Below are 18,925 nucleotides of genomic sequence, written 5' to 3'. Positions count from 1 at the left end.
ACAAGTAAAGCATGTCAAAGCAGTTTGAAAAAGGAAAGTGAAACAGATATCAAGATGCTAGTGTAAGGTGGATAAAGTCCAATATATCCTCTTAAAGGATTTAAAATTTAACGCAAGAAAATGTCTCTTGTAGCCATCTGTGAAATTAACCCTTATAATTGGTGAATACATTCTCACACTGGGCATTTCTTTTCATAATAGAAGTAGGACAAGTATTTGTACACAAGTTTTTTCAATTAACCACGGCTAATTAATATATATTTTCACTTTATTAAATTATTTAATCATGGCAAGCTAAATTGATTTGATATAAATATTGGACATGGACAACTATTTACCATTAGGTATTTTCTCCTCGCCTACCCAAGTTACCAATAAATGATAATCAATTTTTTGTTTTGAAATGAAAATCTTATGGCTTATTTTGATTGATTAATTTCAACTCCTTGTGATAATCTGAAAATCCAAACTAATTATAAAACTAAGGACATAGAAAGTTCATTGAAAGAGCTAGCTTAATAGATTGAAAATTGCCACATTTTGAATGACATGAAAGAAAGAAAGCAACATGTTTGATAAATTATTTTTTGGGATTGGGACTAGGTACCAAGGCATAGCTTAAGTGTCAAATCAAAATCAAGAAAGGTTGGTGGTATTTGTTAACCTTAACTCAAGTACCATAATACCCCAGACCCCCACCCCCCCACAAAAAAAGGGTAGAAAATAAAAAAAATATGTTTTCATCTGTTTATTTAGTTATTCAATTTGCCATGTGTATTAACACCACAGATTAATCACAATTAACAATAATTTTGTAAAATTTAACATTATTTAAATATCTAACCACTTTGCCTTTGCTGTATTGCCAAGTAATAAGCATCCCAAAAATCATTTCCCCCCAACAATAAATGCAAAACTGATCACCATTATGACATTTGTTATTATCACACTTTGCTTTGCTTTTCCTGGAAGAAAAAACTTGCTAAAAAAGGGAAGAAAACTTCTACTACTCAACTTTTTGTACTGTATTTATTTGTTTTTTTGTTTTTGATAGGGTAACAGATTACAATGTGGGGAATCAAAACCTCATCAACTAGGTGAAAGTTCAAATAGTTAACCAAATAATCTACTAAGATTTCCTGTACTGTGTTTCTTTGCAATGATGCATAGTAAGAATTTTATGGTTTTAACTATCCAGATTCGCGTAGAGTAACTCAATAAAAAGGATAAAATGCTTCCTACTGAAAAATTCATAATAAAGTAAATTTCGCTTAAATGAACTCAGAAACAACCCCTGTATTTCTATGAGGTAGGGGTAGAGTCTGCATACACTCCACCTGTCAGATTACACCGGATATGTTGTTGTTCCCTTAAATGAACTATGAGAAGATCCCAAGTTTATTCACTACATAAATTTGGTGCATCAAAGTTTATCTACTACACAAATTGGATCATTTATAACAACGTAGAGGTTGAAAATAATATGCTAACTTAAAAAAATGACCTACAATGGTCCTTTTATGCTTGAGATGGTAATTGATAGCAATTGATGACCAATACTGTATTTTCCAATGGATTGTAAATCTTATGATGAAGAAACATAAAAGTCATTAAGCACAATTTTTTGGTGCCAAATTTGACAAATGGTGAGACTTGCTGTTGCATTCACATAAAACTAAGTTTCCCCTAAAAACATGTCTACCAAACTCTTTTTTTCTTTTTTTAGAAGTTAAATAATATTATTGATGTATATAAGTAGACAGCCCTTGACAATCAAAATCCTGCACAAAATGGCTTCTTCTAAGTTGGTTTACCTTTCAAGTTTTTGCATTTGGCTAGTGATGGCTAATGCACAAGCACCAGCTGCATCACTATCTACACCGACCACAACGCCTCCACCTATTACCACACCCGTTGCAGCATCACCCCCGCCTTCCACTACGCCTGTTGCACCATCACAGCCACCAGCAACTTCAGCAGCACCTCCAATAGTACCTCCACCTAAAGTTGCCCCCGTCTCTGCTCCAACAACCCCACCACCACAACCTCCACCAACTCCACCTGTCTCAAGTCCATCACAACCACCAGTAACACCACCACCTGCTCCAGTTGCTTCTCCACCAGCAGTACCACCACCTCAGATAGCCCCAGCACCAGCACCTATACCACCACCAGTGTCTCCGCCTAAGGCGCCACCAGCAACAGCACCAACACCAGTCACTCAACCACCAGCTCCTCCACCAGCTGTGGTAACACCAGTAGCAGCACCAGAGTTAGCACCCTCACCGGCACCAGCTCATGGCAAGCACAAAAGAAAGAAGCACAAGCATAAGCACCATCACGCACCAGCACCTGCACCAACTGTGCCAAGCCCTCCAGCACCACCAACCGTCCAAGATTCTGTGGATGTGACACCAGCGCCATCGCCTACTCTGAATTTGGTAATGTTTCCATTGTTTTTCCCCATCTGGTAACTGTAATTTTTCAAAAATTTTGGTAATGTTTCCATTGTTTTTCCCCATCTGGTAACTGTAATTTTTCAAAAATAACATAGTACCCGGACAGGAACAGCTCTAATATGCTAAATTTACTTTCTCTCACTTGACTGCAGAATGGAGCAACCTTTTTACTTCAAGGAAGCACATCTAGAATGTGGACGAATGCTGGTTTGGTGATGACTATTCTTTTGGCCATCATAATCTGAGATTCCCACAGAGGTTACACGAAAAGCTAAATGTTTCATTACCAGAAAGAAAATTTTGAAATGAGATGGGTACTATTTATGTGTTTAGAGGAAAAATAATGTGGAATATGATTGTCATTGTTGTTATCTCATTGATATTCTTTTCATCCAGACATTTAAATGGAATGTAATTGATTTTCCTTCACCTACAAAATGGCACTATCAATACTATTACTCTTTTGCTAGAGCCTAAAGGTATCTATTGCATAAGCTTCAGTCAATCTTCATCGGCATCTGGATCCATACTACTTTCGTCCTTCAAGTTGTACTCAACCACAAGTCCAAGGTTGTCAACTAATTTATGATACTGAGAGCAGCCTGAACACTGAAATGAGAATCTTCAGTTGACAATTGACACCCAGCCGATTTAAATATTCTTTAATAATAAAAAAATTAAAGAAAACAGAGGCAATAAGACAGCTATGTCACACCATTACTTGACTTAAATACCAAAGACTCAAAAGCTGGACAGAAGGTTTTAATTTTAGATTTCAGTAAGGTATTAGAAGAATTGGTGCAACCAAGATGGCAAATATCTGAATGTAGGAATTGTGGTTGTTAACCTCTGTATCTTTCATGTTAAGAACAGGTCAATATTGACATCATACTACTTAGGAAAGTCGCAACCGTCCAAAAGGTTTGGTTACCCCATTTATGAACAAATGCGCAAGAGCTAAAAAAAATCTTTATTCATGTAGTAAGGTAGAGTTAAAAGATCCCATATGTCCCTCACAATTAAACGGCTCAGATATGGTGACCACTACCTGATAACTTATAGTTTTAGCCAAATGTTTTAGAAAAAATAGTTCAAATTGAGGAGAGCAAATGACAGCACCGTATAATACAAGTGCTACTAAGAAGATTACTCCTTAATACCTTCAATGGCTAAATCATCCATCTAACATTTCTAGCCTAAAATATCTTCGTGAACATACATAATTAAGAGATATTATTTGGACTTTGCTCTCTCACAAGAAAATTAGTTTTAACAGCACCTATATATGCTCAACCTTAAGTACCTGTATAAACACAGTCCCTCTTTCATATGCTAATCTGTTTATGAGTCTTTGAGATCGAACACCACAAGCATTACACGTGAAAGTTGCTAATAGACTTCTTCTTGGTAGTTTCAGGTCAAAGCCTGCTTCCTGTAAGAAGACACCGGCTCATTAAGAATACACAAAGAAAATGTTAACAGAAGAAATCCAAAAAGGGAACTGAATAGGGCAAATCAAAAGCTAATAAACACATCAATACTAATGACAAGAGGTAAAGAAGAAAGAGAAAAGGATAGAAACGGCATCAACATATTCTGAGATCACAACAATTTGCTTTTAACCTTTTCTCAACAGAAATAGTTCCCTTTATTTGATAAATTCACATTTAAAATTTTAGCTATATGAAGAGAAGAAAGAAATGAGCTTCTTTCAGGGTAAAGGTCATATTTGTTCTGCATCTTTGTGTTTAAAAGTTAAATTCTCATAAAGAGATGGACACAAAATATTTCACCTTCATTACCAATTGAAATATAGCTAGAAAACTATGTTTACCCTTCAGTGAATTTTATCCCAACAATCTAGGAAACGGATATTAAGAAATTGGTTTTCATATGTCAAATATAGAGCACTTGAACCTTGGAATGTACACATCAATTAGTTTCGGATCAAATCACTGAAACCTACTTAACATGAATGGATTAAACATATACCAATCCGACCTATATAACAATAAAGGGTCTCGAAATGTATTTCGTAATTGATTCAAGGAGCTTATTTTGATTTTTCAGAAAAGATACTCTCATTCAGAGACGAGCATTACATGCACGAGAAAAGGAAAGCAACTGAAACCAAGAAAGAGAACTACATACATTTCACACCAACTTGGTGTGTTTTATGAAATTTATGTGATTGATCCCCCCCACCCCCTCGGCCCCCCCCCCCCCCCCCCAAAAAAAAAAGAGACTAATTGTCAACGGGGAAGAAAACTTCATACTGGGATTCAGAGAACTGTGGAAGCTCTATGGGGGTGATGGAGATATACAAGTAACACAGAAGTGATTATTAGGAAGATTTGCCGCTATGATGTAAAGAGAGATTAAGAGAGGAATCTGAGAGGGAAATGTCAATAAGGCCCAATTAATGACGGTGAGTTTTCCTTCTTTTTGTTACTATCTATTGTTTCTTGTACTTCCATTACTTCTTTTTCTAGACTGATTCGGACTGTTTTTCTTGAGCTGAGGGACTATTGGAAACAACTCTCTACCTCTAAGGTAGGGCTAAAGTCTGCATACACTCTACCCTCCCTATACCCCGCCGGATATGTTGTTGTACTCTGCTCCCTACATAAGTGGAAGACTACACTCTTTCTACCACTATAAAATCTTTCACACTTATACAGTTCTAGTACTCTATAATAAGACATGAAGCCTCCATTCAATCTCTATTTTTTAATTTTTTTTTGCTTTTCTTGCGCAGGTAGCTTTCCTCCCATTATGTCGTCCAATTTACATTTATCATCTTCCTTATGTTTGGTATTGTTTAGTGCTCTTTTTACATGCAAGTTGAACTGACTGAGTTCTTACTCTATTTCCATATTCTGTTGTGAGAGCACAATTGAATTATGGTAGTATTGTAGAATAAGCAATTCATTATTGTTTATGACTTCATTCCTCAGGAGAAGGAAGCTAAAGGGGATTTTGTCATCACTCTTTCGGCCCGAAAAAAATGATACTTGAGAAGTCAAAGTGCAATTAGAAATTCTTATTTTTTTTTGTAACTACAAATTACAGCTGGTCATTCTTCACCAAATAAGGGGTGTAAATATCACATCTTACAACGGAAGTTAAATTACTCTAATCTAAAAAAAAAAGGGTGTCTAGTCTAGGTGATAACTCACAACCACCCATCAAGAGCCAATCTTTCCATAAAAATCTCGTAAAAGAAGAAGGAGAAACTTAACATTACAGAAAACTAACCACCAGAGAGACAAAACTACTCTTTTGCAAGGTGCAGTCATAAACCAAGGATAGCTTTAACCAGTTGAGATGAAGAGACAAAGATGTCTCAACTTCAAATCCCATCAAAGTGCTTTTGTATCTAACTAATTGGTGCTCAACTACTAAGGTGTACCTAAGTGTCTAGACACTAGAGGCTCACGGTGACACTGATTTCCCCTAGCTGGTGGTCTAGATATCCAAAATCGTTAGGCAAAAGTTCACAATGCATGCAATGAACGGCAAAAAAGTACCTTTGAAGAATAACTTGAAGCAGACGAATTCACAGATTCTGGATGTCTTTCAGAACTATCTTCCACTACACAAGAAATAATTGGAAGCCGGAACAAATGTTCTGATGCTCTCCTCTTCCCATAAATAGTACTTGACCTGTTACATAAAAATAAAACATAAACATTGTGTTTTGACCGACCAATCCTCATGCACTCTACCTAGTATGAAAAAAGCTACTAGGCCTTGAGCACAAACTAGTTGTGGTCATCTATTCATATCCTCATAGACACTTAGCTCCAGTTGGACCCGTTTCATCGACACAACCCAGCTTAACTAGGTTTTACATAGTACAACAGCCAGGGGTGGAGCTAGAGTGTAGGAAGTGGATTTGGTAGAACCCCCAGTATTTTTGGTTCAAACCCTGTATTTGTCTTGAGAAATTCATTTAATATGTACAAACTATTACTTTAGAACACAATAACTCAAAAGGACTAAAATCCCGAACCGATAAGCTTCAAATACTACTACTACAGCTACACTTGGGGTTGTCTATACAAATCATCTATATCCATTCCACCCCATTAGGGCCTGTTGCATTCCAATCCTCAATTTTACTGCATTCTACATAATACAGCCATATCAACTAATACGCCTCAATCTCATACTAGTTAAAAGGGCAGTCCGGTACACTAAAGCTCCCGCTATGCGCAGGGTCCGGGGAAGGGCCTGACCACAAGGCTGTGCAGCCTTACCTTGCATTTCTGCCAGAGGCTGTTTCCAAGGCTTGAACTTGTAACCTCCTGGTCACATGGCAGCAACTTTACCAGTTACTCCAAGGCTCCCCTTCAATGTCATACTAGTTGAGGTCGGTTATATGAATCCTCTATATCCATTCCGCTTAATGTGAACCCATTTCTTCCACTACTCAACTCTTTCTTTTCTTGATAACTGTGGTGTCCGGGCTAGATTGCGCTCACCTCGACTATTTCCACGTGATGCCTATTAGCTCCCACCAACAACAGACATCACGTAACTCTGACTTCTACTACTCAACTCTACATATTAAAGTTCAGTTTCTTTTTGGATAACCAGTAAAGTTAAGATTTTTCTACTAAACAACAAACTGGGGAATCAAAAAAGAGAACAAGACAATATGCCTCAATTTCAAACTAGTTCATGTCAACTATATGAATCCTCTATATCCATTCCGCTGAATGTGAAGGCGTTTCTTCCACTACTCAACTCTCTTTTTCTTGATGATAGTGGTGTCTGGGCCAGATTGTCCTCACCTCAACACCAGCAACAAGTACCACGTAACTTCGACTTCCACTACTCAATTCTACATATTAAAGTTCAGTTTTATTTTTTAGGATAACCAGTAAAGTTAAGATTTTTATAACAAACAACAAACTGGGAAATAAAAAAAAGATAATACTCCTCAATCTCAAACTAGTTGAGGTCGACTATATGAATCCTCTATATCCATTCCACTTCATGTGAATCCATTTCTTCCACTACTCAACTCTTTCTTTTCTTGATAACTGTGGTGTCCCAGATTGCGCTCACCTCGACTATTTTCACGTGATGCCTATTAGCTCCCATCAACAACAGACATCACGTAACGCTGACTTCCACCACTCATCAACTCTACATATTAAAGTTCAGTTTTTTTTTCCAAAGATAACCAGTAAAGTTGAGATCTTTATACCAAACAACAAACTGGGGATCAAAAAAGAAAAGAAAAAAGACAAACCCCATGAAAGAAAAGAATGAAATTAGGAAAAAACATGATGAATAGAAGCTTACCTTGTGGATTTGATACAGTAATGATATGAATTAGGTCTGAAGGAAGGAGGGAACTGAAGAGAACAAATGGGCACATGGGTTTTGATTCTGGTAACAGATAAAGAGCTACAAGAATTGAAATTATGAAAGATTCTGCTGTTTCCTGTTATGGATATAGCCATTGAAGGAAGAATCAAGAACAGAGAAACACAAGCTGAAGCTGCGGCTTGAATTGGAATTATGGAGAGGGTGCTCTATGCAAATAATGTATTTTTTTTTATTATATATATATATTTTAATTAGACATCCATTAATTCAAATTCGCATTAAAAATTCCATTTCAAAAATTAAAAAAATTCTTTTTTTTACTAAATATTTAGTTTCTAGTATTCACATATAGTTTTAATTATTAATATAAAAATTAACTTAAATAGTATAGCCAAAAGATGTATTATAATATATGTATATTGGGAAGTGGATGTAATTTCGCCTTAAAACATTTTAATGTAGTTTTTTATTTCTTTAATTCTTACTTCTTAAATTTTTCTGAAGTGATTTACAAATTACAATTAGTTCAAGAATTGAGAAAAGGAGTTTAAAGGAAAAATAGATTTTATTTTGATTTTTCTCACTTCATCTCTTAAATACCATCCTCTTTCCAAAGTTAAAATATATTTGAATTTCCATGTATATGAATTGAGAGGGAACTAATTTCTACTTGGTTATATATTACAAGAAAGAAAACAAAACTTGGGTACAAAACTACTACTTTTAATGCAAGATAAGATAATTTCAGATCGACACAAAAAATAGCGCGTCATTTTCATTCACATTAGAAGAATTTTTGTAGTTTACAAGTGTGGATTATTTCCTGGAAAGTAGAACATATTACATAGGCCCAACCAAAATACCAAAAAAGAAAGAGAGAGAATAGAGAACAATTTGACAATTTATCAACTTGTTCAATGAGATAACATTCTCTCTTTTTTTTGCAATTTCAGAGTTGCAAATTGGAATAATTCAATCTTGTTCATCTACTTCTTGAAAAGGAAGTGGCACTGTCTTAACAGCTCTAAATTTCCCTGCATTATTTAGATGCTCATTCTCCAATCTGTTTCAGAATTGAAAACAATGTCCATATTAAGCAAAAACACGATTTTAACTTATATACACTGACAATATAATCGGGATATTCAAAATCACCTGTAAAAATTCCAGTGTCCTCTTCTAATGACTTCAAGGGCTGCTAAAAATAGCCCTGTTATCCTGTAGTCTACAGTTCCAAAATTGTAATGAAGTACTGTTTGTAACCATGCTAACCTTAGTACAAGGTTCAATCCCTACAACAACAACATAAAAATTTCTTAGATTTTCAAGAAAAGATTTTTCTACTTGGTTTGAGTGCTACGTTGCTCGAACTTTTCAAAAAATGGCGACTAGTACATGCCTGATCCTCCAAAAGTAGCGTATTTTTTGAAGATCTGACATAGGTGCGACAACATTTAGGAAAGTCTGAACAACATAGTTTTTTGTTTTGAGGGAGGATTAAGAGTTAATACCATGGAGATGTAGTAGATAAATTTTCGTCGTAGCATCAATTCATTCCTTAGCCATGGATTCTTGGAATGACATTGAAGCAAGCCCCAATCTTTAACAAAATCCCAGTATAATTGGTACACAGTTGCAACACTTGACATGACTATAACTAAACAAAGCCATCCCATATTCTTTTCTTTTTCATATGCAACTTTTGCACCAGCAGCCAACATTGCAGACACATATTTCCCTAAATTCACTAGGTGGCTTTTGTGTCCTTCGTCGAACCATCTTCTTGCACACTGAAAATATATCGTATTCGATTCACTTTCTATTTAAATCAGTTCAAAATTTAAAACCTTGAAAAGGGAAGTTGTCAAAAACCTGCATAGCTCTCCAGTAATATGGCAAGAAAGAAACTGCATAAGCAAGGTCTCTATAGTATTTTGTCCTCATACAGTAACCATAATCTTGATTTTTGTAACTTCCAGTTATATAGTAACATGCTACATACTCAAGGTTTCTTAGCATTGGAACCTGTTGAGGTAACAACAAAATTAACATCAGAAAACGTTCGATCTGTTATAGTACTGAAGAATGCTTACTTAAACAGAAATTCAAACTTGGGCTCAACTGACACAACTGACAAGTAAACACTCTAACTTTGAGTATGCATATCTAGACACCTCAACTCATCTTCATTGTGTCAGTTGAACGCTCTAACTTACAAAATGATCATCTAGGTGCCACATCAGCATCAGATGTTCCTGAGACATAGTGGGGACGAGTTGGAGTGTTTAGTTGACGGTTGAATCCAAATTGAGGTGTCTAGATGTGCACTCTCAAAATTGGAATACGTACGTGTCAGCTGAGGTCAAGTTTGATCGTTTTTTTAATGTATGATGCCTATTTAATTTACTGATTTCTTTGCTAACCTGGCTACAAAGTTGATCAGCCATGAAGAAGTCTAACATGACAACCTTATACAGAGGTGAAAACATGATGTTCCTTATAGCACAAATGAATCGATAACGGCTAGATTTGTATATGATGTTGAATGGACACACCAGCAGCGAAATGAAGACCTGTTAAAAACAGTTGTGATTATACTTTTACATATATTGAGTCGAAATAGGAAAAAAAATCGATTTTTTTTTGTCAATATTAAGAAAATTACCAATAATAGGAGGGCAGGGATTGCTTGAATTTGATTATAGGAATACCCTTTTGCTACAAGTGTTAGATGAAGAAACAGGACCCCGACAACAGCAGTCATCGACGTAGTACATATAAGGAACACATCTCTGTACTTGAGTTCCTTTGTTTGTGCTAGCTCAAAGATGAAGCTATAGTTTACACGAGTCTTTCGCCACATAAATATGTTGCATCCATACAGGAAAAAGTGCAAGAACATTAAGCTGAACATGCTGCACAATCATTAGTGTAATTTCCATTAGATGTTTCGAAGAAATTCCAATGACTTTACGAGTTAAATAACATTTGAATTGTTTGAACCATAATTGAACACTTGCCTGAGAACAGGATAGACAGTTTCCATGTAGATTGTATCAGACTTAGGTCTATACAGTCCTGTGATATGAGCCATGATCACATATCCAACTAAAAGTGCTAGGAAACATCCTGCAAATAAACCTGTTTTCGGAAAGCCAATATCAGACATATTCAGTAGTTCAAATTAGATCAACATCATCTTGTTAATGTGAAAATATATCTAATATATCGTGTTTCATTTTTCATTGTTCTTTCAACATTAGGCCAGTGTCACTAGTTTCATGTTATGTTGGTCTTTTAACATTTCATATACTTATGTAAACAGTCCTGATTTTGGCCCATGTTGCTCAGACTCTCCAAACTTGTTGTCACACCAGTATCAGATCCTCCAAAAATATGTAACTTTTTTGAGGATTCGACACACACCCTTCGGCATTTTTAAGAGTCCAGGCAACATAGGAGAGGTATAAGCCTTAGAAAAACTAAGCACTATTGTCTTTTGAACACTTAAAGGGTTCTTCAAAGTTTGAACATTTTTTTTGGTCAATAACATGATAATGACCTAAAATGGACTTTCTTTGTCCTCCACTGCTGAAAAAAAGTGGACCCTTAAGTCTACTTTTTTTTTCTTCAGGTGGTTAATGGCCTGATTCAAAGCCAACTTTTGCAGCACATGGCCCTTTTATGTTGATGACTCTTTGCTTTTATCTGGCTATCCAATAAAAGAAGTGGTAACTTAAAAAAGAAGCCACTTATGTATATTATCTTGGATGTTTCCTTCTAGATACTTCCAATCCGTAACGGAGACGTAATTTTCATTGAGAGGTTCATTATTTACTATATATGAATATAAAATAAAATATTGACCTTGTATATACAGTGTGATTTTTCGACGAAACTCACCAATGAAAAATGTAACTGCATGAGATTCTTTTTTCTGAGTTGGCTTTAGGTACTTCATAGCCATTTTTTTATCATCTTCAGCAAAGTGTTTGATAAAAATCTCCTCAACATCATCAGCCAACTTCAAAGCCTATGTAACAAATGTATAATGTATGAGACAACAATATCTTATCAAATACTATAAAGCTATTGCTTTTGTGTAATAGCACTTTTTTTTTCCTCTTTAAGATATGACCACTTAGTAGTGTCTAAGAATAATCTTATGATGTTATTTTGATGGGATATCTATTTGGAATTTAGTACCAACAACACTTCTACAAACAATGTCATGCTGCTACATTTTCATGTTCAAAAAGTCTTTTTTTTACAATGGAAAAGTTGAACACTTCTTTGGCTATTTGATTTTGTTTCATTTACCTTGTCTGAGCTGTTGAAGTAGGAGCTCTCCACAACTCTTAAATAAATAGGAAGAACTTGTTTGTTTGTAACCTATGAGAAAAAACACAATGAAAAGTTAACTTAGCCATAGTAAAAGTTAAGTGTGGAGAGCTAAACAGTTAGGCTAGAAGAAAAAAATTACTTACTTTGTCAAATTTCTTTAAGATCTTTACAAAAGCAAGCATGTTCAAGTTCCTGTAAAGATTCAACATGTCAAATTGTTTTGTAACAAAGAAAGTTAATTATTAATCGAACGACTAGTTAGTTTTGAGGAACATACCGATAAGTTTTAAGGTATCCTAGTCCCTTGTAGAGCTCAATGAAGGCTCCCCTAATCATCTTCTCCGCGTGTTTTAGTTTTGTTCTATTGATGTGCAATTTTTTTCTTCCATCAGGGCCACATTTCTTGGAGGATTGATTGATCATATCATCCCTAAGCAAATAAGTTATAGCTGAGAATGTTCGTGTTGGATTCGTTAGAGGAATGTGAATCTTTAAGCTTTTCCCTTGGCAATTGATCACTCGTTCTGATGAACTCTTCGATTTGTTGTCTTCTCTCTTGATATTAGTTGAATTTCCTAGTTCACTTAATCTTGGAGAGTCTAGTATCACTTGATCTATTGAGTTCTCAATGTCCTGTTCTTGTTCTGTCCTGTCTTTGTTGGACTCTTCATCTATTGCCAAAAAAAAATATGTTTTAGTTAAAACATTTTGCTTTGTTACGATTGGTTATAAGCTGCTCCCCTTGCTTGTACTTCTCCGTTTTGAGGATTTTATTTTATTAATAAAAAGTCTGTAGACACTCCGTGGGATAAGTTTGCTTTAAAATATAACATTTTGCTTCAACTTGGAGGAATAGCATAGTATATATCATGAAATTGATTTCTAGATTCCGATCTCCTCTAAATATGAGAAATCAATCATGTAATAACTTAGCAAGAATGAATAAATGCTGAGAATATTTGAATGCAAAGAAAAAAAATCTCAAGAAAAAAGAAAAAGAAAACAAGTATTACTTACTAGTTACTCCCTTTGTTCAATTAAAAAAATGTAAACAGAATTCCGAGTGTTGTATTGAGATGGATAAGATCTCACCATACTTAACTAGAGGTATCGTGTACAATCCCTGAGTATGATTCCTAGTAGGAAACTCGTTCCCCTTTAATATGACTTACACAACAGGAATCTTGATTAATCTAGACCCCAATGCAAGTTTCATTCTCGAGTGAAAAAACAAAAAAGATGTAAATAGAATGAAGGACTAGAATGAAAACCTATGTTGCTCATACCCTTAGAAAACGTTGCCACACCAATGTCGGATCTTTAAAACATGCATAGTTTTGGAAGGATCCAACATACATGCAACAATATTTTTGAATAGCTCGAGCAACATAGACGGAGATCAAAAAAAAAAACACGAAACAGAGAGAAAACAGGGGAAATTCTGTTACCACAAGAAATGGTGCCTGAGATTGACTCATCCTCTTTGGTGTTTTGGCCTGAAGAAGTTCCTTTATCATGTTGTTGTTTGATCAATGCAGCTTTGAGCTGAATGAGAATCTCCATTTGCTTCTTCAATGACTCTCCTCTTTCGACAAACTCCTTCTCTTTCGTTCGAAAAAATTGGTTCACCTTGTTAAGTTGAAGGTCCAAAAGCGCGAAAAACTCAGCAGCAGCCTCAGTATCAGCAAAATGCTCCAACAATTCAGTCTCATACAAATCCCCTTTACTCAACGTTTGTCCAAGCTTCGTATGAACCTAATAACGATCAAGATCCAACACGTTCCACGTTAAAAATCAAGAAACAGCTTAGGAAATAGAAAAAAGAAAACGTTCGAAAGGAAAGGGGGTGATCAAGTACTTGAATGACCCCATGTTTGCGACGTTGAGGTCCAAACAAAGGGAATTTCCTAAGAGACGTATAAAAGGTACACGAAAAAGAACTCTCTTTGTTCCTGTTATTGACATTGTTAGTACTTCCATTATTGTTAAGAAGATGAATTTTCTTGAGATCTTTTTTCAATTGCCAATAATCAACAAAAGCTTCTTTCCATTCAGGAACTAATTGCCCTTCAAATTGTTTAGAAAATTTCACCATTTTTTTTCCCAACAAGTACAAAGAAAATGGCAAAATACAAGTGAAGAGTAGTGAAGTGTGTTTGGAATGAGGGAAAATATTGAAATATTTAAGGAGAGGGAAAAGGGAATTTTTTTTAAAAAAAATTGGTACAAGATTCTGAACAGCACAATTCAAATAATATCCAATGGTTATCCTATGCTCATTCCACTTGTGATATTACATTTTATATCAGAAAAAAAAGTGGGATTTTTTTTTATTTATAGAAAAAGTTGTGGTGATCATAAGTACATTTTTAAGGTAAAAACAAACATGGTACTAACTTTATTTCCCTTTATTTCTTTCTTTTTTTCTTTAGTAATTTCAGTTATGTTTTATGTTTTCCAACTTTTCATAACGTTTGAAGTACATCACGTAATTCACACTTAACTAGTCACGAAGAAATCAAATGAGTATCATCAAATGTGGTGTGATGGATGTGATTACGTTACTCTTAATTAGAGGTCTCAGGTCTCGACTGGGTTCAAGCTTTGAGAATAAACCTTACGTAGCGTGAATTTTTATTAATCAGGTCAGTGGATTTCGAATACCAGATGGTTAGACAAAAAAAAGAAGAGACAAAGAAATCTAATAAGTGATGGACAAAACTCGATTTAGTTAGTTAAACGAGGGGTTCTATCAATAATCGTTATGCTTCTATAATATATTAAATGTGCAATTGAATTCTCGAAATTTTATAATACATACACTCACACTATTAGTGTTGTGTTTTTGAATCTCCTTATTAGAATTTCTGATTTCGGCGCTGACTATAAGGGAAGGAAAACTTGATTAAGATCATGAACACAGTTTATGTTAATTAATCAAGAGTTTCTCATTGAAAATGTTGCTTATTTTGTCAAATAAAATTAACATAAACGCATAGTTTAACTCTAATTAGACCAGCCTGATTTCCACTTACATTTAATATAATTTAAAAAATACTTTATTTTCAGTAATGTTACTCCATTGTAACTCTCTTCCTCACTTTCACTAACAAAAAATTTAAAGATCATTTTGTTGTGTTGTATTAAAAGTTTTTGTTGGCATTCAATGTTTAGAACTTTATAGTCCATTTTTCCAATAAGTGCTCATCAATCATTTTTTTGACTGCCTCTTTATTGACCCTATTATCTTTTTTTATTTCATTTTATATGTCTAATAATGGGCCATCCAAATTTATTACTTACCAATGTTGCATTTTTTATTTTTTTTGATTTTCCGCCCTGTGTCCGAAGCCCCAGGGCTCAAACTCGAGATTTCTGATTAAGCGTGAAGCAATTCCACCACTACACTACAACCCATGCTGATATGTTGGTTTCATTTGGTGCAATTTGAACTAACACATCCGGCATTCCATATTGATACTACTACAACAACATATTCGATATATTTTTCCTATAGAGATTTAAAAATATATCCTTCATTTCCTACAATTTAGATTAGTGCAACACATAATCTAAATATTTTCCGGCGAAGCATGGACTGATATACAATAATATATGCTATATGTTCGGTCTAATTCAATAATTTTAACTCAAATTTTATATATTTATTAAAAAAATATGTTAAATATATATAAATATTAAGTTTCGAACGCAATAACTAAAAGGGTAAGTGGACTCAATGAAAATATTTTAAACCTCAAATTAAATTTGAACCTCTAATTAAATTACAAATTCTAAATCCGTCTCTATATTTGCATGATTTTGGTATGATTGGCAAAAATGCCCCCATCTTTTTAGACACTACTTTACACTAATTACTCTTTACTTCCCTGCTTTTTGGGGGGGGGATATATTTACTTATTTAGACATGGAGTGATCTGATATGCAACTGTACGTCACTTAAAAAAAAGGGAAGGAATTAGTTATGAATTTCCTGCCTAATTTTTTTGATATATTATTCGTAGCTAACATAATATTTTTTGATAATTTATAGCTAATTAATTTTTAAATAAAATTAGCGATGACTTTTCATATTTAGCTACAAAATTTGTCTGTCCTATTTTCTATTTTAAAAAATTTCCAGAATAATTTGCTGCATTATTAAGTTATGTCAAAATGGATCTACAATAATCTATCGAGAACAATTAAAATAAAGTTAATTTCTAAATAAAGGTTAATTAATTAACCAGCCAACTAATTAATGATATATGAGAAAATTAATTAATGGAATGATGGAATCCATAAATTGAGAATGAGTAATGGCTAAATGAAGCTAATTAATTAGTGATTATTAAATTTAATAATATATTGATAACTAAATTTTCTTTTTTCTAAGATCATCTTATCAATATACAATTTATAATGACAACTTACGTCTAAATCTTATGTATGATTGGTCAAATTATTTGAAAAATATTTTTTAAAAAAATAAGAAAAATAATTTTTCTAACAAATGTAGGGAAACAAGTTTCACAAATGAACACACCTCATATACATCCCATCCACGACTCCACATAGCCCACATCCCCACACCACACCACATCCCTATCCTCTCAAAATATTTGTCCAGATTGTATATACAAATACTTATAAAATAATATATTTTGCTTACGTATAAATCAAACACACCCACAAAAAAAAGTAACTCAGTTGTTTTTATGAAAAATATTTTTCTTTATATCGAACACACCTAAAAACACATTATAATTAAGACGATCGATTAATTGCTTCCCATCCATATAAACACTTGTTTGTGTTGGCGAAAAATGGTATATTTATGAAAATAACCGATGTATATATAAGGTGAATCGGATATCACAATTATTAAAAATATACAAAGGGTTAAAAAAAAGTAGTGGGATTATATTATATATTACATGCCATGAAATTCCCACCAAATTGTCAGCATGATATAATATGCCTATCCACATAGCTATTTACAACAAAAGAAAAAATTCGAGATCCGTAGCCGCGTTGCTGCTGTCTTTTAACTTTCATCATTCTTTTCTGATAGTAACATGTATGACGCCGAACATTTGATCATAAAAAATATGAATTTTTTTTTTTTTAAAAAAAAGTGATATTTGACAGTTAAAGTTATACTTCACGAACAATTTTATATTCAAACATAATTTTTTAAAAAATAAAAATTATTCATGGTCAAACGGAGCTATAAATATATTGTATTGATGTGGAAAATTGAAAGCTCCATTTCTCAGGTGGGCTGACTCAAAGATACGTTCTTCTTTTGATGCCAAACATAGTTGTCCTACCTATTGGCAGTGACAGATGTACTAGTACGGATGGAGGGGTAATTACACGTGTTATTTACGTCTTCTTATTTACAAGTGTCATCAACTTATGTGTTGATTTGAAATTTAAATATTTATGTGATTATAAATTATATATATATTATACACGATTGATTAATGCTCTATTACCCATGAGTGTTAGCAAGTTCTTGTACCTCCCTATTCCATACTATTATATTATATAAGAGTCTAGAGCACTCATATTGTCTACGATGTCATGTATGGCTTTTGGGAATACATTTCTATTAAAGGGTATTTTAGTCATTTGATGGACGCTGTTTTTAGGCAAGAAAGATTTCAATCATTACCAAATGTTTTGTTTAGCTTATCTGGAATATAAATTTATCGTATCTCTAGAGTTTGAGAAAAATATGCAACATCGACCCAGGTTTATCCCTGTTGTGCTCTCGATTTATGTTCCAGTTAAGTCTTGGATCTGTGAAAGGGGTGTTATAGTAGAATGAATTAGTGGTTTGTTTATATAATGATTTCGACAATCCTCTCCTTATTAGCCTGTTTTATAAACTCGAACTTATAAAATATGACAATAATGCGAAAACTCAATTTATGAGAGTAAGAAATAATAAAATCACTAAAGTCTATTGCATACGTTTTCTCAAAACCTGAAAGTCATCACTTCAAGGACATTTAATTCTAAATACTAAGTCTGAAAATATTAAACACAAGAATAAATAAATAACTTAATGTGTCTGAAAACTAAGGACATCATGCCATGCCCGAGAGAATGCAACACGAGCTAGAAGGAATAGCTCACCCTGGAACCTGATGTGCTGGACACTGGCTAGAGCTGAGGTTGAGTTGAAGTCGATGTCGATGGAACACTCGTTGCACTCCACAAAATAAAACAAAGAAAAATACAAGTAGGGGTAAGTAGAAGACAACATGTACTAAGTAGGTATCATCGGCCGACTCAAAATAGAAATCAATATGCATAAAGTAAGCAGGAAATCAACTATAACACTTAACATGTGGCAAACAACAAGATCAAGATCAAGTGACAACACAATAAAATAGTTACGTAATCAGTCAACAATATCCAAAGTATACATGAGGACTCAGGCCTCCACACTACGCTTTTTTGAGAAATGAGTTATTTGAGATTGGGTAGCATTAAGTCATTTTAATCGATTTTCCTTTAATATTACCGTGCCGAAACGTGGAACCGGATCTAATAATATCGTGTTGGCTCGTGACACCCGATCCAAATATATTCTGTCGGAACATGACACCCAATTCAAATATATCGTGTCAGAACATGGCACCCGATCCAAATATATTGTGCCGAAACGTGACATCCGATCCAAATATACCGTGTCGGAACGTGACACCCAATCCCAATATACCGTGTCAGAACGTGACACCCGATCCAAATATAATTAATTTATC

General features: G+C 34.2%; 3 protein-coding genes across 3 annotated transcripts; 1 reads left to right on the top strand and 2 right to left on the bottom strand.

The window, feature by feature from the left end:
* Positions 1–1,739: 1,739 nt before the first annotated feature.
* Positions 1,740–2,888, top strand: LOC129880009 (lysine-rich arabinogalactan protein 19). Its single transcript, XM_055953811.1, has 2 exons — positions 1,740–2,441; positions 2,612–2,888. Exons 1-2 carry the CDS (start codon positions 1,746–1,748, stop codon positions 2,702–2,704), a joined length of 789 nt encoding a protein of 262 aa, XP_055809786.1. The 5' UTR covers positions 1,740–1,745; the 3' UTR covers positions 2,705–2,888.
* LOC129880010 (uncharacterized protein C24H6.02c) lies at positions 2,780–8,003 on the bottom strand. The gene is made up of 4 exons (XM_055953812.1): positions 7,776–8,003; positions 5,990–6,125; positions 3,763–3,891; positions 2,780–3,068 (listed from the first exon to the last, which is right to left on the bottom strand). Exons 1-4 carry the CDS (start codon positions 7,934–7,936, stop codon positions 2,961–2,963), a joined length of 534 nt encoding a protein of 177 aa, XP_055809787.1. The 5' UTR covers positions 7,937–8,003; the 3' UTR covers positions 2,780–2,960.
* A 517-nt stretch (positions 8,004–8,520) lies between these two features.
* LOC129880008 (phosphate transporter PHO1 homolog 1) lies at positions 8,521–14,281 on the bottom strand. Its single transcript, XM_055953810.1, has 13 exons — positions 14,005–14,281; positions 13,595–13,901; positions 12,424–12,817; positions 12,290–12,338; positions 12,123–12,194; positions 11,706–11,835; positions 10,823–10,943; positions 10,468–10,717; positions 10,226–10,375; positions 9,675–9,827; positions 9,314–9,592; positions 8,958–9,094; positions 8,521–8,865 (listed from the first exon to the last, which is right to left on the bottom strand). The coding sequence occupies exons 1-13, from the start codon at positions 14,239–14,241 to the stop codon at positions 8,775–8,777; spliced, it is 2,370 nt and encodes a 789-aa protein (XP_055809785.1). The 5' UTR covers positions 14,242–14,281; the 3' UTR covers positions 8,521–8,774.
* Positions 14,282–18,925: the final 4,644 nt, after the last annotated feature.

This window comes from Solanum dulcamara, chromosome 2 (assembly GCF_947179165.1).
Source record: "Solanum dulcamara chromosome 2, daSolDulc1.2, whole genome shotgun sequence".
Taxonomy (NCBI): Eukaryota; Viridiplantae; Streptophyta; class Magnoliopsida; order Solanales; family Solanaceae; genus Solanum; species Solanum dulcamara.
Note: the sequence above shows the minus strand (reverse complement) of the source record. Positions and strands in the feature narration are given on the sequence as shown.